Below are 19022 nucleotides of genomic sequence, written 5' to 3'. Positions count from 1 at the left end.
GTTTTGTGACTTTTTTTGTAAACGTAAGAATTCATACAATATCGAGCGATTTTGTAAGTAATTTTCATACAATCGATAAAATAAATGTATGATTCTTACAGTTTTTATTCTTACGTTTTTGAATAAATCAAGATTTAAAAATTTTCAGAATCGTAAGAAATTTTCACAAACCCTTTACATAATGAAGTAAAAAATAAAAAAATTTAAAAAATAAACTTTGAAAATTCATGTCTTACATTTTTTTGAATAATTTATTTTTTTATTTAATGATAAATGAGCGTCACAACTAACAACGTTAAGAAATTGGGATTCACAAATGAGGAAATAAAGGATATATTAGAGGAGGCGGGTTATGAAGTTAATAAATATTATTTAAGAAATTGTCAAAAATTTGCCGAGTTATTAAATGATTTAGATTATGATGGAAAAATGAATAAAGATGATGTTATAAATTTTTTATATCCTACATCTGAAGAAGAAAAACCTAAAGAACCTGATGTTTTCCCTGAATATTATGAAGAACGGATTAAAGATGATGAATATGATGAAATTGAAAGACTGGAAAAAATAAGAGATGAAATAGATGAAAAAATTAAGGAATTAAGAGAAGTTGAAAAATATAATGAGAATGAAGTAGAGGGTTTAATGAATATCCCAGCTTCAGAATCAGAAGTACAGAAATCTCATGAAGAAAGATATAAAAATTACTTTTTGGAATCTACTAAAAATTTATTAGATGGTGATATTGACGAAACACTTTCAGAAGAAGGTACTAAATTTATTCGTAAACATAAGCTTCAGTTTATTGACGATGGAGATTATCCATGTATATTACTTTCACCTCCTCTTGATTCTGAAAAATTCAAAAAAGCATTGAAAAATGTAACATATGCAACAAATACGATTAAGAAAGAAGACCATGATATTTACACAAATTATTATTTAAATAAATGCACGGGTGTTGATAAAGTTTTTGAATTATTAGATAAAATATCAAAAGAAACAATTGGTACATATAAAATTTTATGCGATTGTGGTTTCATTATTGAAGATACCAATAATGTTTCATATGAAAGAACAGCACCGAAGGAAGACGAAGTGGAAAGGTCTATACCATTCATTATTAAGAACATAAAAGATATGAAAACTTATAACATTATATTTATTCATTTATTTCAGAAAAAATGGAAGCAACCCATAAAACATCATCTCATCATTTTATAGCTATTCATACATTCCTTTTCAAAGTTGTGAAATTAAATAAGACAGGAATTAGATTTAATGTATCAGGGTACGCATTCTTGAGTAAATTAAAATGTATTCGTCACGTCGCAGATGATAAAAATTTATGTGTTCTTAATTCATTTTATGGACTTTAGCCCTGGACTTTAAAAAATAAACTTTATTTTTATTTATTTTTTTAATTTTTATTCTTACATAAATGAACAAAAACGGAACAGCTAAAATGAATGATAATCAAATAAGAGCAGAAGGTAGAAGGTTATTTAAACGCTTCTATAACATTCCTGATGGTGTTAATCCTAAAACTCGTAGAAGTTATTTAAATGAAGCCAATAGATGCATATGAAGGTTTGACATTTCATCAGAAAGTGAGAGGTTAGCAAGAATGTTAAACGTTAATATTGATTTTTATTATTGTGACCCTCAACCAGAAGACGTAGACATTAACAAGGTAGACTTTCATTAGTGGAATCAATAATGATAGATCCAGAATTTGAAACAGTAAATATTTTATTAACACAGAGTCCATGTGGAAAACTTCACGCTGACAGAATAACAGACGTTGAAGCACTCACAGGATATAAAGTTTGCCCCTTTTGCAAAGAAGAAGTTTATTCTATCCGTGATGACCCAGAAAGGAAAAACCAAAGAAGATTTTTAAAGCATTGTGAGAAATGTAAAGAAAATAATGGAAGATTAATTCAAGACGTTCAATTGCAAAAGACACACAACCATATGCACCACATATCACGAAACAGAAGATATATCAATGGCTATTAGCTCACAATTTGCAGGAATATTATAAACCAACAAGATATTATATTACTTTTGACTTTGAAACATTAGAGACTAAAGAAGAACTTCAACTTTCTGAATGTGCAACTTTGAACGCTTACTTAAAACCATTCATGGTATCATCAACGGTTAAATTAAAGCCGCAAAGCGGCGAGGTTGTAGACCGTGATAAAACATTTACGAAGAATTTTTGCTTAACTTCAAGTGATTCGTTCATCTCTGATTGGATTGAGTTTTTATTTTCAACCTGTTCATTAGTTGTTGAATCAAATATTGAACAATATGAAGAATTAATGAAGTCACAAACATTAAATGAAAAACAAAAGGAAGCATTTAAAGAACTTCTAGATGAGGAATTCAATAAAGTGAATATCATAGGTTTTAATTCGGGAAAGTTTGATTTAAATTTAATTCTTCGTGATTTAAACACTGCAAAATGGAAAATAAAATCAATGCTGGGTTCATCTTCACAATTTAAGCAAATCATTGTAAAGAAAACAAACGTTACATATGAATTGAGATTTATTGACATCAGAAATTATATAGCGGGTGGGACATTAGACCAATTCACTCAAGATTTCGGAAACAATAAATCACGTGTTAAATCCTTTTTCCCTTATCAATTCATCACATGGGAAAATTACGAAGAAGAATTATATAAAAAGGAACCATTCACTCAAGATTCATTTTATTCAGCATTAACTCAAGAAACTATATCAGATAGTGATTATCAAATATATCTCAATGATGCTAAAAATTTTAAGAATAGATTAGAATATTTTATTCATTATTGCAATAAAGATGTTGAAATTATGATTGACCCAATTGATAAAATTATTGAAGAAACATTTGTTTATAAAATTGACATGCTTCATAATCTTTCTTTATCATCGAATGCATCAATGATTCGTTACGCGTTAGCATATAAAGACTTTAATCCTAACGAAAAATATCCAGAAGAAGAAAATGTGGAATCAAGTTTTGAATTAACGAAAAAGTATTGGAAATATAAAATTGAATCATATAAGAAACAAGATGAAAAAGCAGAAAGGATACTAAAAATAATGTTTCAATGGATGACTATCAATACTATCACGATTTAATCCTTTCATCTAAATGCAAAATGTGTGGTAAAGCGTTTACATATGCTAATAAACCAACATTAGATAGAATCGATAATGAAAAACCACATACCAAAGAAAAATTGTCAGTTAATGTGTTGTTATTGCAATGTCGTAAAATCAAATAAAGATGAGGATGTTCAACGTTTAAGAATCAATTTGAATATAGAAATACATTAAAAAATAATTTACCAATGACTTTAGATTCAGTTGAAGCTTATCACATTCTCCGTAATGGAATTACTGGTGGTTTATCAAATGTTCAACAAGAGTAAATCTTAAAGGAATCACGCACATTAATAAAATTTCATATAATCCAGAAACTAAAACTGTATCAAATGAGGACACCACCAATATCATGACTTCATTTTGTTGGTGTTGATTTTAATTCATTATATCCTTCATCATTTTCATCTAATCCTCATGATTTCATTCAATATACTAACCATAAAATGTATATGCCGGGAAGATTGGGTGTTATCATTTGTGATACAGCAACAAAGAAAGCAAAAGCACTGGAATAATTAGAAAGAAAAATACTTTATTCGTGGCTGAAGTAAAGGGTCACATTGATGAAAAATTACATTAATGATTACATAAACTTTTTACCGATAATAAGAAACTTAGATATTATCACAGATGAAAAAACAATTGGCAGTTTTATGTATAATTACATGAAATCAAACAATCTACCAGTTGACCAGAAACAGAGAAAATTAACTCAGTTAGCATCAACACACAACCAATATCAACCATTTTCTTCTTATTATCTTTGTATCTAATAGACAGATTTCATTTTATCATTGATGACATTCAATCAATTTTAACATTTACGAAAAACACTTGTTTTAATGAATTTGCGAACGAATTTATGAACGAAAGACAAAAGGCTGAATTAGAAGGAAATAAAGGAAAAAGTTTATTTTGCAAGATTTCACTTAATGGATCATATGGTTACGATGCAATGAATACACAAAATTACGCAAAGACTAAAATAATGAATGCACAGAAGGCACGCGTTGCATGTATGTCAAATAAGTTTAAAAACATAAGAGAAATAGGTGAAGATACGTATCAAGTGATGCTTAAAGATAGATTTTATAGATGTGATACATGTTTACAAGAGGCATTCTTCACTTTAGATAATGCTAAAATACTGGTATTTGGTTTTCATTTATGATTTTATGTATAAATGCATGGATGTTAATCGTTTTCATTTCATTGAAGGTGATACTGATTCATCTTATTGGGCAATCGCTGGCGATCCAAGTCTTCCTAACACTCAAGCATTTCAAAGCAATTGTTACTGATAAACAATTTTATGATAAAAACATTTACAAATTCGCACCTTTTGATTTCTTCTGTTTTGATGAGAAATTTAAACCTAAATTAAAGAATAAAGCTGAAGAAAAAGCACATGAGAAGAAGTTATTGGGTTTAGCAATTGAGAAACAAGGTGATAACATGGTTGCTTTATGCCCTAAGTGTTATACATCATTCAACGGTTCAATTGATGGAGGTGATTTTAAAAAGATTGCACAAAAAATGAAAGGTGTTAGTTTAAGACAAAATAAACAATTAACACCTAAAAATTATTTGGATATAATAAATGATAAAGTGATATTTGATGGTCAGAATATTAATTTACAACTTAAAAACGGGTCAATGACTCGCTTAACAATCGGTAAGACTGCATTAACAGGAGCACACACTAAGGCTGTATGTTGTGAAAATGGATGTTGTATGCCATTTATTTAATACAATTTATTTTTTATTTTTAATGAAATGCCACAGAAGAGACAAAAGGAACCGTTAATGATGGCTTTGATACTATGATTCAAAGAGGTGGGCACCCTTAAAACATTTATTTTATTTTTATATAAATGGATAACACAGATTTAAAAATTTTAATTGATGATTTAGTATTTAATCAAAATTTTCTTGATTATTATGATTTAAAAGCATATCTCCAAAAATATAATAAAAATATAACGGGTGATGATATGGAATATTATTATTCGTATTATAAAAATGAAATTTTGAAATATCATGATAAAATAATTTCTAAAATTAAAGACAAAATTAAAAATAATGAATATGCAAAGGGAAAAACTAAATCACAGCTTAAACAGTTGAAAGATTTCAAAAATAAAGTATTAACAGAAGAAGATATTGATGAATTATATAAATTATATAATCCCGAGCCGCAAAAACCAAAGGTGCAAAACGCCCAGGTCCTTCAGACCATAAATGAAGCACGAGCTTTAATTTATGATTCATTAGTTAAACCATATTCAGCCCGACTTTTAAATGAAGATCAACTTTTGGAATTCATCCTTCAACATAAACTCGAAGCGGGAAAGTATATCAAACCTTTATATACAGCATATTTAAAACAAATGAATAGAATACATCCAGAATTAATGAAGGAGGGAATGAAATCCAAAATCAAAGCAGATAAAATTAAACCACTTGCAACACCAAAACCTCCAACGACAGTACCGCCTCCTCCTTCAGTTAATCCTTCATCATTCACTTTATTATATCCATTTCAAACATTAAAGAAACAAAAAGATTTTAAAAAGGATTTCAAGATATTAAATAAACCAATTGACCCAAAAATTCAACCGTTAAAGGAAAAATTTAGTCGCCCTTCGTTTGCTCCATATCCATATTCATACGAAATCGATCATCTGGAATATTCAAAAGGAAACGTTACTTATTTATTTGCCATTAACATTAACACCAGATATTTATATTGCATTCCAGTGAAAGGGAAAACAGAACAGGAAACAAGAAGAGCTATACAATACTTACTAGATCATGAAAGAGTAGATAATATCAGGGGTGATGGTGATAAAGGATTTCAGGCAACTATGATTCATTATTTCCCACAAATTAATTTTTACTTTTCATCCTCTCCATATACGTTTCATAATAAAATAGTTGATGCGGTAATGAGAACTCTTAGAGATGCGTTAGGGGTTAACGGTCAGATATACTGGGATGGAAATCATGACTCCATCATACAACAGTTAGTATATTATTACAATAATACATGGCATAGAACTATAAACATGAAACCAGTGGAAATGAAAAATGATATTTCAAAAGAATGGGAATATATTAGAAAACAAATGGAAAGGTTAAATGATGTTAAACGTGAACAAATTAATTCGGGGCTCATGAATTTTAAACAAGGAAATAAAGTTTTAATTCATCTCGATTATGGAAAAACTGATAAATCAATGACAAAAAGAAGACGAAGATTTGACACAATAGCTGAATTTGTTAGATATATTAACGGCAATGCATTAGTTGAAGTTGACAATAAATTAATAGAAATTCCGATTTATTTTATTACTCCATTATATTTAAATATTATTTAATTTTTTTATTTCGTAAGAAATGAGTGACAACGAAGCAGTCAAGAGTCCAGACAATGAATATAAAAAGAAACTAAACAGAATTAAATCAAAAATATGCTATTACAAAAAGAAGTCGCAATGTGGTGGGGTTGAAAATGATAAAGAAATAATCGAAAAATTAGAAACTTATCGTTCAATCCTTAAACTGAGTGAAGCAAAAATAAAAGAATTTAATAGAATAAATAAATTGATTGGAAGAGATGAATTTAATAAAGATGAATTTTTAAACTCAATCCAAATTTAATTTTTATTCCTCTTCGACAACATCTCTCTTTCCATCATTACTGCATAACCACATTTTCTCAATTTTAGTGGTTTGTTATTTTTAACATGTTCTTGCATCATTTTTATCATTTCCTCCCTTGTTATGATTCGTGTAAATTTTGAGCTTGTGGGGTATTCATTTATGATAAAAATAAAAATTTGTTATCACTTATTTTATCGTTAATGTTTTTAGGTTATTCAATAATTAATTATTTTTGAATAACTGGGAAATAAATTTACGTCAAATATGCAATTTATAAAATCTTATGTCGACAGGCTACGTAGCACAATGGTCTAAGGTGGTGTTATGGGGGGTTAGGGTCTGTGGTTCGAACCGCGACGGCGCCGTATTTTCTTATTTTCTTTGTTTGTCTTGTTTGTCGTGAATAAAAAGTGTCATAAAAGTGCTCTATCTTCCACGGGAATAAATAAAAATTTACTTTATTTCTTCTTTATTTCTTCTTTATTTCTTTGTTCCCGTGGAAGAAGGGTTTTGCTGTTTTTCTCAGCCGAAATCAATGATTTTTTCATTTTTGGAATCCTTAGCGAATGAGGAATAAAAATTTAAATTATGCCGTTCACTCTTTTGGATCTCAGGACTTTCAGTCCGTTCTAAAGTTTGTTTCACAAACATTGAGCGTTCATTGAATGCGAAACCATGCAAATACAGTCATAAATGGTGGCATATAATCTTCACCCAAGCCTGTTGGATTTGTTGTGAAAGTATGGACATGATTTCCTCCTGGTTCAGTTGGTCGAAAAGTCTTTTTTGCTGAATGGTTATAATCTGGAGATAAAACATCATAGCCAGCATAATATTCTGAGTTGTATAATGGGTGGTCTCTTAATGAGTGGCTATGGTCGCCAGAAAAGTTTGTAGTTCCTGTATGAGTGTGCGGGGGTAAGTTTGCTTCAGTAATTTTCTTCGAACCTCCTGTTTCCTTTGAAGAGTTTGCACAGTATAAGAATTTATCTACAATCTGCTTCCACGTACCGAAACCCAGAACTGTTGCTGGATTTGTTGAATTCATTGACGTATAAATAGAACCAATGGGGTAAATCATCTCAAGAATTGTATTTAATCCATTATGAATATTGAATTTATTATATAATATTGAATTTGGGTGAGTATTTAAAACTGGTCTTGTTATCAATATTAACGTATTATTTTTGAAAATTGCTTTTCTAACATCTTGAAATTTTGTGATTTCAGACCAGTTTCTTCCATCCCTACTGATATTTACTAAATCACCACATCCTAAAGCAATGAAATACCCATCAATATAAAATAAATTTGTAAATCTATAATTTTGAGTAAGTTTTGGAGTGAATGAATAAACCAATTCCCAATTTGATAAATCCTGTGATAAATAAATATGTCTGTTATAACTTACAGGATATGAATAGACCATTTCACCTGAAACGAGAACATAAACATTTGATCCATAACATAAAGCTTCAATGTCTCCATCAGCTTGAAAAATTTGTTCAAATTGACCTTGTGGTATTGAAGATGATCTATAAATTTTATCATTTTGTAGGATAAAATACATGTTGTTAATGTAATACCACTTACTTGTATAATCAATTTCCAAATCTGATGACATCATACTAAACATATAATAATTTATCCCATCCTCACTAATGAAAATTTGATTGACTTCATAAATTAGTACCCATTTATTATTAACGCATCTAATAGGATTATTTGGATATTTAAATTTAGCATCTTGATTTAAATTACATTTGAACCATTGGATACAATCGAATGAATAACAAGGGCAAAAATCATCTTCAACCGTTATCATTCCCATAAATTTACCGTTATTATATTCAACATATAAAATTCTTGGATTAATGATTGGCTTTCGTGTATCAGGATTCAAAACAGATGGAGTAAATGATTCATAGTTTTGAAAATCATTTGTTTTAAAATAATAAAGCACTCCAGCTGTATAAAATAAATACATGGTCACTCCATCGAAACATATCCATTCAAAAGAATCTATATCAAAGGTTTTATCTGATGATTTCATAAAATTTAAAAATGGTGGAGTAAAATAGACCTCTGATTGTTTTATTTCTTCATTAACAAATGATATATTAGCTTTCTTATTTAACTCACTATCCACATATTCTTTATCTACCTTCTTCCCTAACTCATTGTTAACATAAGTTTTATCTGCTTTAAGGTCTAAACATTCTGAAACCCATCCTGTATCAGCTTTAGTTTTAAGAATCTTCGATGTCCGTTCATGATACCATTCAACCCTTTCTATAATTTCATTATCTTTTTCATTAACATATTCATTATCTGCTTTCTTCATTAATTCACTAGCCACAAGTCCCTTATCTGCTTTCTCCTCTAACTCACTATCCACGTATTCCTTATCTGCTTTCTTCATTATGTCATTTAGGAAACCTTTTATGAATTCCTCATTTAAATTAAATCTTCCAATCTTCAAAACTTTAGGAAATGCATTTAATGCGTAATATCTTTGTTCTTCTGGTGGAATTGATGTTATATCATCCGTTATTCCTTTAATTTTTGAATTCATAAATAAAATTTCTTTTATATTTGATATCACTGCACCACCTTTGCAAACGAATTCGAAATGGTCATTTTTCAATACTATCTCCAAATCTCCATATTTCAACATTTGCGTTTGTTCTGCGTCTTTGAATTATATGCATATATGGCGTATGTAATGGTCTGTGCCTTAAGTTGTTGTGGTTGCTGTTGTTTAATCATTTATTATGATTTAAAAATAAATATTTAATCTGTTATCTCATCAGCTATTTTTTCTATTTGAAATTGCCATAATATTTCATTCATGAATTCTAAATCACAATCAAATAGGTCGGTTATTCTAAATTTAATATTTGATAAATCTTTTGAATGAAGAATAAATGAATTCCCGATAATTGAAACGGATATGATAAAGAAAATATGTTTAAGTTGATGGATAAAATGTTTTGTATTGATGGGTAAGAGTTAGGGTCTAATGTTTGATGTGAAAATCTCATTGGGGTATTAACTTTATCACATTTGATTAAAATGAAATTGGAACCAGTGTCAGAATACAAAACATCCCCAACATCTTTTTCAAAATTTAATATCCCCAACAATGAACGAAGATGAGGAGTACAAAATTTAATTTTCAGCGGAAATTTAATAAGGTTATTTATTTCATCAAGTTCAAAAAGTTTATGGGTTTTGATTTAAAATTTTCTTCATACCATACGATAAATGATTCATTTAAATAACTTAAAATCATGTTAATATCCCATTTCGTTATCACATTATTTATATACATATCATACGTTTTTTCAAGGTCATCTTTAATAAATGATATATAATCTGAAGGGTCTAAAAGAATGGGATTAAATTTACCACTCACAGAAACGAGAGTAACATTATAAATTCCGCTAACTGTTAAATTTAATTCACAGTTATTATTCGAAATAATATTGATAATTGACATTTTTATTACGATTAAAAATATGGTAAAGCGTTATTTTCCAGTGATAAATAAAACTAGAATAAGATTACCTCAAGAATTCATAAATTCAACGAATAAGAAATTCATTCATGTTATAAATTTTAGTGTTTTCAGAAAATATGAGTCAATGTCATATTCATCATCGGGTTATATTTCACTTCATTCAAATTTAGTTCAATCAAACCCATATAATGACCATTTCATAAGATTTTCAGATGGTATTAAAAATGTAATTGATAGATTAAAATATGAACAGATTGACAATATCGAATTTTTGGAATTTTGGTTTAAATATCCTGATGGAAAAAAGATTGAAGTTAAAGATAAAGCTGATACTATAACAAAAACAATTACAATGACCGATCCAGATAGTGGGGAACAAAAAGAAATAAAACAAACGATAGAAACTGGTGAAAGGTCAATTATTATTGATTATGATTCAAAGGATTATTATTCAATAATGTTAATGCTTGAATATTAAATAGCCTTAACAAAGAATTTTTCAAGTGATATTTTATATTCATCAACTATTTTATTATAAATATCATTATATGTTAAATGAAGTTCAGTTGTTGTTCCGTTCTTTGATATCTTAATTGTGCTAATATCCTTTATAGGATTTATTTTTGCAACTGTTCCGCAGCATGAAACCTCATCATCTATGAAAAATTGAATCTTAACGTCTGAATCTTGAACATCACAAAGAATGGCGATAATGTGAATTAATGATTCATAAGGTAAAATAATTAAACCAGATTGATCAATTAAATTTATTATTGAATCATAATTATTAATTATTATATCACGGTAAATTTTCATTAATTCAGAATTAATGTCTATTTTATATGGCGCATTGCGACTGTAATCGTAGATTCCTGGGTTCTCGATGTTTGATGAAAGAGGTGGGGGTATGTTGGATAAGTGGGGATTTCAACGGGTTCTTTACCGGGTTCAGATAAAATGATTGGGTCTCCATCTTCTTTATTTTGCTCCTCCTCTTTCTTTGGTAAGTCACGAGTTAATAAATTTGGTTGAGTTGCTGACTTTGTTAATTCAGGGCTAACATTAACTTTAACATTTTGAATAATTCGTGATTTATCATCATTTACGTTATAACCAACCGTAATCTCTGCTTTTGCGTTAGTGTTCTTTTGACTAGTGAAACGTCTTCTCATTTATAATTGAATAAAAAAAGAAAAATATATTTAAAGTTTTATTTAGTTGTTACGGTAATATCCCAAGGTTCATCATTGTTTGCTTATACTTTCTTTGTAACTGCACCAATTATGTTATTGATATTGCTTTGAGTTTCTTCCAGTCTTATTTTATCATTTACAATATCTTTAATCATTTCATTACATGCATTCTTAAAACCATCTGATTTTTCTAATTTACGTCTATCACTTTCTTTAATTAAATCAAAGTTATAACCTTGTTGAGAATAAAGTGGTTTCTTTATCAATTCCTTGAACGCTTCTGAAAGTGAAGATGAAGAAATTCTTGCCACTTGAATTGGTTTAAATTCTGCTTTCATTGCTTCTTTCTGTTCATTGAACACTGGATCGAATAAAGCAACTTTAAAGAATTTCTTAGCTGGAATTTCAGGTCTCAAATTTGTATATTGACCATCAAACTGATTAACATATCGTGGTAATCCATCCGGTCCCTCTTCAATAGCGTTTAATTCTTCATTGAAATAAGAATATGGATTATGACGGTATGAATTAATTGGACCATGTTCACCTTCTCCAATGTATTGTTTAACAGCTTTTCCATTTTCATCAAATTGCATAGGATAACATTCATTATATGCTTTACGTTTAGGATAATCAGATACAGTTAATTTATACCCATTTATGACTTTAATATTACCTCGACCATCAGTAACGAAAACTTCATTTATACCATCAGGTTTTCCATTTGGACCCGTAATGTCTGCTTCGTGTGCTTCCCAATTTGGACCATGACGTTTGGCATATGCTTGAGCTTCTGGTAATGTTAAAACGTTTCTCATTTGTTTAACATCTTTTGAAGACCAGCAACAATGTGACTAATTCTTTCATTCCATCAGGAACTTTCATAGTTCTATTATATGCACCCTTTTTGTTTGTCCCTTGTTTTAATGGAACCTGTAGAAGATTTGCTATTTCTGTCATGTTTAATTATAAATAAAAAATAAAAATTAATTATAAAAAGTTAATCAAATTTAACACTTCCTTTATTTAAATCAACTATTATTTTTCCATGTTCACCTAATTGCTGATATTGTGTGTAAAGTTCATTAATGCTCATTGGTAAATTCACTTGATAAAGCATAACGTTCAACTGTTGACGACTAAACCCACTGAAAATGAAAAGGGTTGATAGATTTGATTTAATGTTTGTGCTTAATGCTTTGAAGTATTGAACAGCCATGAAGAATGAACACTGAATGTGTCGACATTGAGTTAATAACTGATTAAAATATGATTTCTCATTTGTTATTAGTTTTGATTTCACGCATCATCTAGAAAAATGAGTGAATGCAAAAATTCTCTATCAAAATTTGAAATAGAAAGTGTTTCAAATAATTCATCCCGTTGTTTATCAATAATTTTATCCTCTAATCCTTTTCTTGATTGTATTATATAATTCTTTATACATTAAAAAGTTTTTTAAATAATCTTCTGCTTCTTCTTGTGATAAATAAATAATTGGAATTTTGATTAAATGCTTTAAAGATTCAAATGTATCATCTGAAGGTGAACCTGAACGGTTGATATAAATTAACACATGTGAATGGGGGAAGTGTTAGCAATAATGATAATTTGTTTTAATATCGTTAATGTTTTACCTTTATTTTGTTTACCAATTGCTGCAGTGATTGAATTTAAGTAACATTCAGAATATGGAATTTTCATTAATTTTTCCTTAGATAGAGCATTTCTATTATCACTCAATGCTTCATTAATCATATCATCTACGTATGTATTATATACTCCGCTAATTCTTCAGAATTTAAATCCATTTAATCAAAAATAAATTTATAATTTTAAACATTTCTATTCATCAATATTTCATCATATGAACTTCTATACTGTGGTGGTGTACCTGTTGGATGATATTTCAAACCTTCATCCGGTGTCCATGTCCAATATGTAGTCCTAGTAAACCAAACCTGAGGAGGATTTGTCACTTTTGAACAGTAAGTGTCATTTTCACCCTGAATGATTGGATAAGCTTTCACTTGTACTGTAACTTGTGAGTTGAAAGTTTCTAATCCATCAAAGAATATACCCGCTCCATCACGTTGAACTGGAATAGTGCATAAGAATGAAGTTTGGTCTTTCCATGTTCTAGCTAATGGTGTGCCATCATCTGCATTCAGTGGTCTAGTTAATGAGTCCTCGTATTCTTCTGTGCATTCATTCACTCCATCTAAATCAGAAGCTTGAAGCATACGTGTAAAGAATATGTCACCCACTGTGGTCATCGCTTGATCGGGGAAGTTTCTGGAATCTATAGTGACCTGAAGACCTCGAAGCATTGGATTTTCTAAAACTGTTCTTTGCATTGCATTCTTCGGAAATGCTAACACAACATCTGTAACATTATGAAGAGCGTATGAGAAATCTGAGCTGATACCTTCAGGAGTGATGCAACCTCCATTTAGTGAACGAACGTCAATATGTTGAGCTGGAATCATGAATGGATCTTCCTTACTAAATAAACGTGGTATTGCTTTAACTGATTCTTCAATTAAACCGTATCCCGGTGTAATGCATTTATCCTCTAAAACTTCCATCTTTGTGCATGAAATAATAACGTTATCAACTGTTGCGTCAGCAGATGTAGCGGCTAAGCTTGTAATTAATTTGGAAGGGAGTCCGATTTGTTGGAATTTGCGATCATATTTATAAACATGATTCATAATCTTTTCATAATTTTCATCAGTTATCTTTTCATAAACGTAATTTTGTAAATCAGCAACTCTTAACGGGTCAACCTGACAAAATACTAAAGTTAGTATACATATCATGTGTACGGAGGCACTGCGAGCCTCCTTACCCATGATATGTGAATTTGACACTTTACAAAACCGTTAACGTATATTTTACAACACAAACACAAACACCAACTTAACCTTAAATATTTATAAAGCCGCCAACCACTTCACCTCACTAACGTTTTCACAAACGACTTCACTACTGTAAAAATAAACGTTCTCATTTACAAAAGTATTGCAACTCTTCCCATTGCTGTGCTTCACACAATAGTTCATATTCTTCAGTATCGCTGCTGTCGCTCCAATCGTCAGAGTCAAAATCACTGTCATAGTTTATACCTGTAAGTTTTGACAAAGCTAATGAAACACGCTTACCGTTTGTATCGTATGCTTGTATAAACTTTCCATTCTTCATTCCTTCATAAACGCTCAAACTAACTTTACCCTTTCTCCCTCGTATCTGATAGAATGTATTTTCACGAGGAACGAAGAACAAATTCTTGAACTCATGACCGTTGTAGTTTGTTATCTCAATAGTTTTCGTCATTTATATAAAATAAAATAAAAAATAAAATAAAAAATAAACTAAAAATAAATGATATCACCACTCCCACACGTATGAAAACATCCATTTAAATTTAGGTGAAGTGGTGAGATCTCACCTCTTTTTTCACCTCTTTTTTCACCCTGTTGAATTCATTACTTTATAACTCTCTTCCTTGGTTTCTTTTTAGTTGCTTTCTTCACGTCTGTCTCCAACTTGACTGTCTTTCTTCTTCGGCCGTAATGATACCAGTTACTTCCACCAGTCAATGGGTCAAATGGTCTTTCGTAAGGGTTTCCATACATTCCATAAGGTCCGTATGGATAAACTACTGGTGGAGAAGAAACATTTTCTTTAGTTCCATCGACTCTATTTAAATGCATTGTTTCACCTTTCATCTGGTCATTAAAGTCTTTTGCGTGTTTTGCAAACTCATCGTCCTTTCCTAAAGCATTTTCTGACTCAGTCGCAACCAAATTGGATGCTTTATTTATGAGCCCTATTTTATTTAATCTTAACTTCTTTGCAACCCAGCCTCCAATCTTTCCTTTATTTGCATCTAATGTCTTCGAAACCCTTCCTCCACTCATTTTATTTACTGCGTCATAAGCTCCAAGTGCTTTTGCTCCAAATGCTAATGCTTTTGTTCCCATTGCGCCTAAAGCTGCCCAAGCTACCATTTACCCATATTAAAATCATCTCTCTTCAATATTATCTCATAAAAGTTCTCGTTACTGGAGAAAGTCAATGAAACATAAGCGTTCTCACGGGCTTCGCCCTCACCGCTTTGCGGTCTATCTAACTTCTTTCTTATATCATCTATACGCTTCAAAATGTCTGAACAATTGCTAACATCTTCTACAACAGTTATTTCATCATGAATGACCTTCAAGAACAAGCTCATTTAATATGCAATTAAAATCATCTCAATAATGAGTCCATCCTTTCCGTCTTTAGGTAGCACAACATCTTTCATTGAAGAAGGTTCGACAAGTCTTATGTTAAACTTACTGACAAAGTTTGTTATACTATAATGCTTCGGCGGCGAATACATGTAGTTTGAAAGACATAATATAGATTCTTCAGCAAATTCACTTATACTGGATTTTATAACAATGTTCTCACGAGACCAAACGCCACCAATTGACAATCTTGTAAGCAATCCTGCTGAACCTTCAACTGTAAACGTCGATGGTAACATTCCACGAAGGTCATCTATTGACATCGTTGAGTCACTGTATTTAAATATTTTCTTAAAGCAATCGTCATTATCTAACCATGCAATAGCTTTGAAGTTTTCATTCGAATATACATCTGCTTCATTAAATGTAAATCCTGACTTCTTTGCAGAGATGACTTTAAAATCTATTGAGTTTGTTTCAAAATTATATGCTATGGTAACTTCTGAAGGTAATGGATGTCCTTCCACAGTCAGTTGTTCTCTCACTACCATTTGAAGCTTTGTGTTTAAAAACTTTCATGTCATCTCCTGTATCTAAGTTCACATACACAGCAACAGGGAAACTATCTTGCTTCTTTGTTTCATCATTATATCTCAAAACATTAAAGTTCTTCAATAATATTGTTCTTCCTGCTGGAATACTTCGAACCTGTCTGATTTCAATAGCTTTCTCACCTCCTACATACTCTACCCAGTGCCTTGGATATTCATAAGTATACTGACTTTCTTGAATTTTGGTAGGTTTCATCATAACGTGTTCATAGTATATCTTTATACTCTTGTCAGTTAGACTCGGTGCTATGTTCTGAATATTTCTGACTTGCATTTTTAATGGAGATAAAATGAAGCATTTAATACATGACGTAGATGAAGACATGAATGAAACTACAGACAAACTTAACTCTTCTCTTATTCTTCCTTTCAGTAAGGACTATGAGTTCTGTTCAAATGGTGTTTATTTCTATTGTGGAAAGATGGGTTCAGGTAAGACATTTAACCTCATTCGTCATATACTCATAACAGAGCGTTTAGGAAACGACTCTTACTATGACCAAATCATTATATCAGCAACTTCAGACTCTATGGATTCAACAGCGAAAACATTTATGTCAAAAGTTCAAGCCTCTGTCGTTAAAGTTCCAGACAGTGAACTCATTGAATTTCTTCAACGTTACATTCGACGTAAGAGGAAATATTATGCCATTGTTGAATTTATACAGTCAGGAATGCAAAAGACTTCAGAAGAGATGGAAAGAATTATTGACAAACACCACTTACGTCAATACTCAGGAGTTTACGATATGAAACGACTGACAAACTACATTCTATCAAAACTTTCAAAATACCCCTTCAAAAAGTATCCTTCAAACACTCTGCTCGTTTGTGACGACTTCGCCGGAAAAGGTTTAGTTTCAAAGCCTGACTCACCATTAGCTAACATCATTACTAAAGTCAGACATTACCACTTAACTGTAGCAATACTTATGCAAACATGGCGTTTTCTTGCTTTAAACATAAAACGTCTCATAACTGACTTCGTTATCTTTCAAGGTTTCTCACGTTATGATATTGAACTCATTTGGAAACAGTCAGGTATAACATTACCTTTTGAAGAAATTTGGGAAGCATATAAGTCTCTCATCTCTCCTCGTTCATACCTTGAGATTCATATCATGACTAATACCATTAAAGTCAAAAATATTCCATGGGAACGACCAACATTGTTTTAAAGTTTAACCTTCAATTGACTGATGGTAAACAAATTCCATGCATCTCTGTCGCCATTTCTGTTAATATTTTTGCTGTCATTCATATCATCCACTTCTCCATCCGTTAGCTTTTGAGGATATGTGTTAGAATAGCTGTTCTTAAATGAAGGCTTCTCTCCCTTGAGAGCATAAACTCTATAACTTTCTGCATACTTTATGTTTGAACCTCCTGAGCCATCATTGACATAAATTTTTATAGGCTTCCACCCTTTGTTCATGTTCCTGCTTCTTCCCTTAGCTCTTTTGTTCAGTAGTTCTACATCTTTATACACAGCACCTGTCTCAGTGAATTCAACAATATTTTCATTCGTTAGCTTTACATTCAAACCCTTGTCGAGTATATTGTTCATTTCATACATATAAAAGGTTTTTATTCTATATGAAATGAGAAGCAAATCCATCTTAGCTGGTGCCGTTAATGTTCCAATTGAACCAACATCAAATGTTGACTCACGAACGACAAACAATATTGTCATAAAGAACTATAGTTCAGAGTGTTTGAAAGAAAAAGAACCAGAGCTGAAATCCGTGAATTTAAACACAGCTTCAAACGCTAACGCTACATCAGATGTTAAGTTAGAGTATCCACCACTGGACCAAATTCTTTCAAGAGAAGCCAACGACAATCCTTACACAAATGTTCAAACAAATCCTTCAGATAACGTAGACCATTACCTTCTTCAGTTATACCAAACAATTTTACTCAAAGACGATAAGAAGCTTTTGACAAATCTTATAAGTAAGAACCAAATAATTCTAACAAAGGAGGACCTTGAAAATGTTATCTCACGAATAACAGGGAAACAATGTGTCATTGACTATCTCGACCCTGAAATCGAATGCTGTGGTCAAACGCCACCATTCATGAAAATAGGTAACATCCGCATCATTGAAACACCAGGAACTACAGGAGTTGAGTTTAAGTATAAATATTCGAACGAGTATACAAAACTTTCAACAGAATATAAACTTTGCTTGAAATATGTTTTAGTAAATTAAAGCAATTTGTAATATCTATCCAAAACTTCTTCAACAGTATCGAACTCATCTTCATAATGCAAACCTAATCTTATTGACTTGGTGCAGTTTTCACTAACACAATATTTTTCTGTTCTCTTGACTGACATAACTAACTCATTTGTTTCATCAAACAGCAACAACCAAAGTTCATGACCTAATACATAACATTCATACTTTATATTTTTAGCTCTGAGTTCTCTTGTAAGCTGTTGCATTTAATATTTTCTAAAAAGTCAACTTCAACAGTCATTCGCACTGGTGCCTTCAGTTTCTACAGGCTCTCCTTGAAAGTCAACAAGTCTGAATTGCATGTCTTTCAAATTATGAGGACTAATGCGAACCCATTTACCTAAATGAGTTGCTATGACAGGAACGTTTGGAATGAACATT

General features: G+C 30.7%; 5 protein-coding genes and 4 pseudogenes across 9 annotated transcripts, besides 2 other annotated features; 4 read left to right on the top strand and 5 right to left on the bottom strand.

Moving 5' to 3' along the window:
• Window positions 1-178: 178 nt before the first annotated feature.
• Window positions 179-13247: a mobile genetic element.
• Window positions 274-1379, top strand: TVAGG3_0930730 (annotated as a pseudogene). Its single transcript has one exon. A coding segment is annotated over exon 1 (1106 nt).
• On the top strand, window positions 2331-3407 carry TVAGG3_0930720 (annotated as a pseudogene). The gene has a single exon. A coding segment is annotated over exon 1 (1077 nt).
• Window positions 5582-6547, top strand: TVAGG3_0930710 (integrase core domain containing protein family; the record flags this gene model as incomplete). The annotated part of the gene is made up of 1 exon (XM_051252596.1): window positions 5582-6547. The coding sequence occupies one exon, from the start codon at window positions 5582-5584 to the stop codon at window positions 6545-6547; it is 966 nt and encodes a 321-aa protein (XP_051078170.1).
• Window positions 7492-9057, bottom strand: TVAGG3_0930700 (keratin-associated protein family; the record flags this gene model as incomplete). The annotated part of the gene is made up of 1 exon (XM_051252595.1): window positions 7492-9057. A coding segment is annotated over one exon (1566 nt), but the record flags the coding sequence as incomplete, so codon positions are not given.
• Window positions 10831-11528, bottom strand: TVAGG3_0930690 (annotated as a pseudogene). The gene has a single exon. A coding segment is annotated over exon 1 (698 nt).
• TVAGG3_0930680 (uncharacterized protein) lies at window positions 11612-12145 on the bottom strand (the record flags this gene model as incomplete). The annotated part of the gene is made up of 1 exon (XM_051252594.1): window positions 11612-12145. The coding sequence occupies one exon, from the start codon at window positions 12143-12145 to the stop codon at window positions 11612-11614; it is 534 nt and encodes a 177-aa protein (XP_051078168.1).
• A 1106-nt stretch (window positions 13248-14353) lies between the features above and the next one.
• Window positions 14354-19022: part of a mobile genetic element that runs on past the window's edge.
• On the bottom strand, window positions 14559-14848 carry TVAGG3_0930660 (annotated as a pseudogene). Its single transcript has one exon. A coding segment is annotated over exon 1 (290 nt).
• TVAGG3_0930650 (protein of unknown function, DUF4107 family) lies at window positions 15038-15562 on the bottom strand (the record flags this gene model as incomplete). Its single annotated transcript, XM_051252593.1, has 1 exon — window positions 15038-15562. The coding sequence occupies one exon, from the start codon at window positions 15560-15562 to the stop codon at window positions 15038-15040; it is 525 nt and encodes a 174-aa protein (XP_051078167.1).
• Window positions 18387-18611, top strand: TVAGG3_0930640 (uncharacterized protein; the record flags this gene model as incomplete). The annotated part of the gene is made up of 1 exon (XM_051252592.1): window positions 18387-18611. A coding segment is annotated over one exon (225 nt), but the record flags the coding sequence as incomplete, so codon positions are not given.

Source organism: Trichomonas vaginalis, chromosome I (genome assembly GCF_026262505.1).
Source record: "Trichomonas vaginalis G3 chromosome I, whole genome shotgun sequence".
NCBI lineage: Eukaryota > Parabasalia > Trichomonadida > Trichomonadidae > Trichomonas > Trichomonas vaginalis.
The sequence above is the reverse complement of the archived record's forward strand: the minus strand, read 5'-3'. Positions and strand labels throughout refer to the sequence as shown.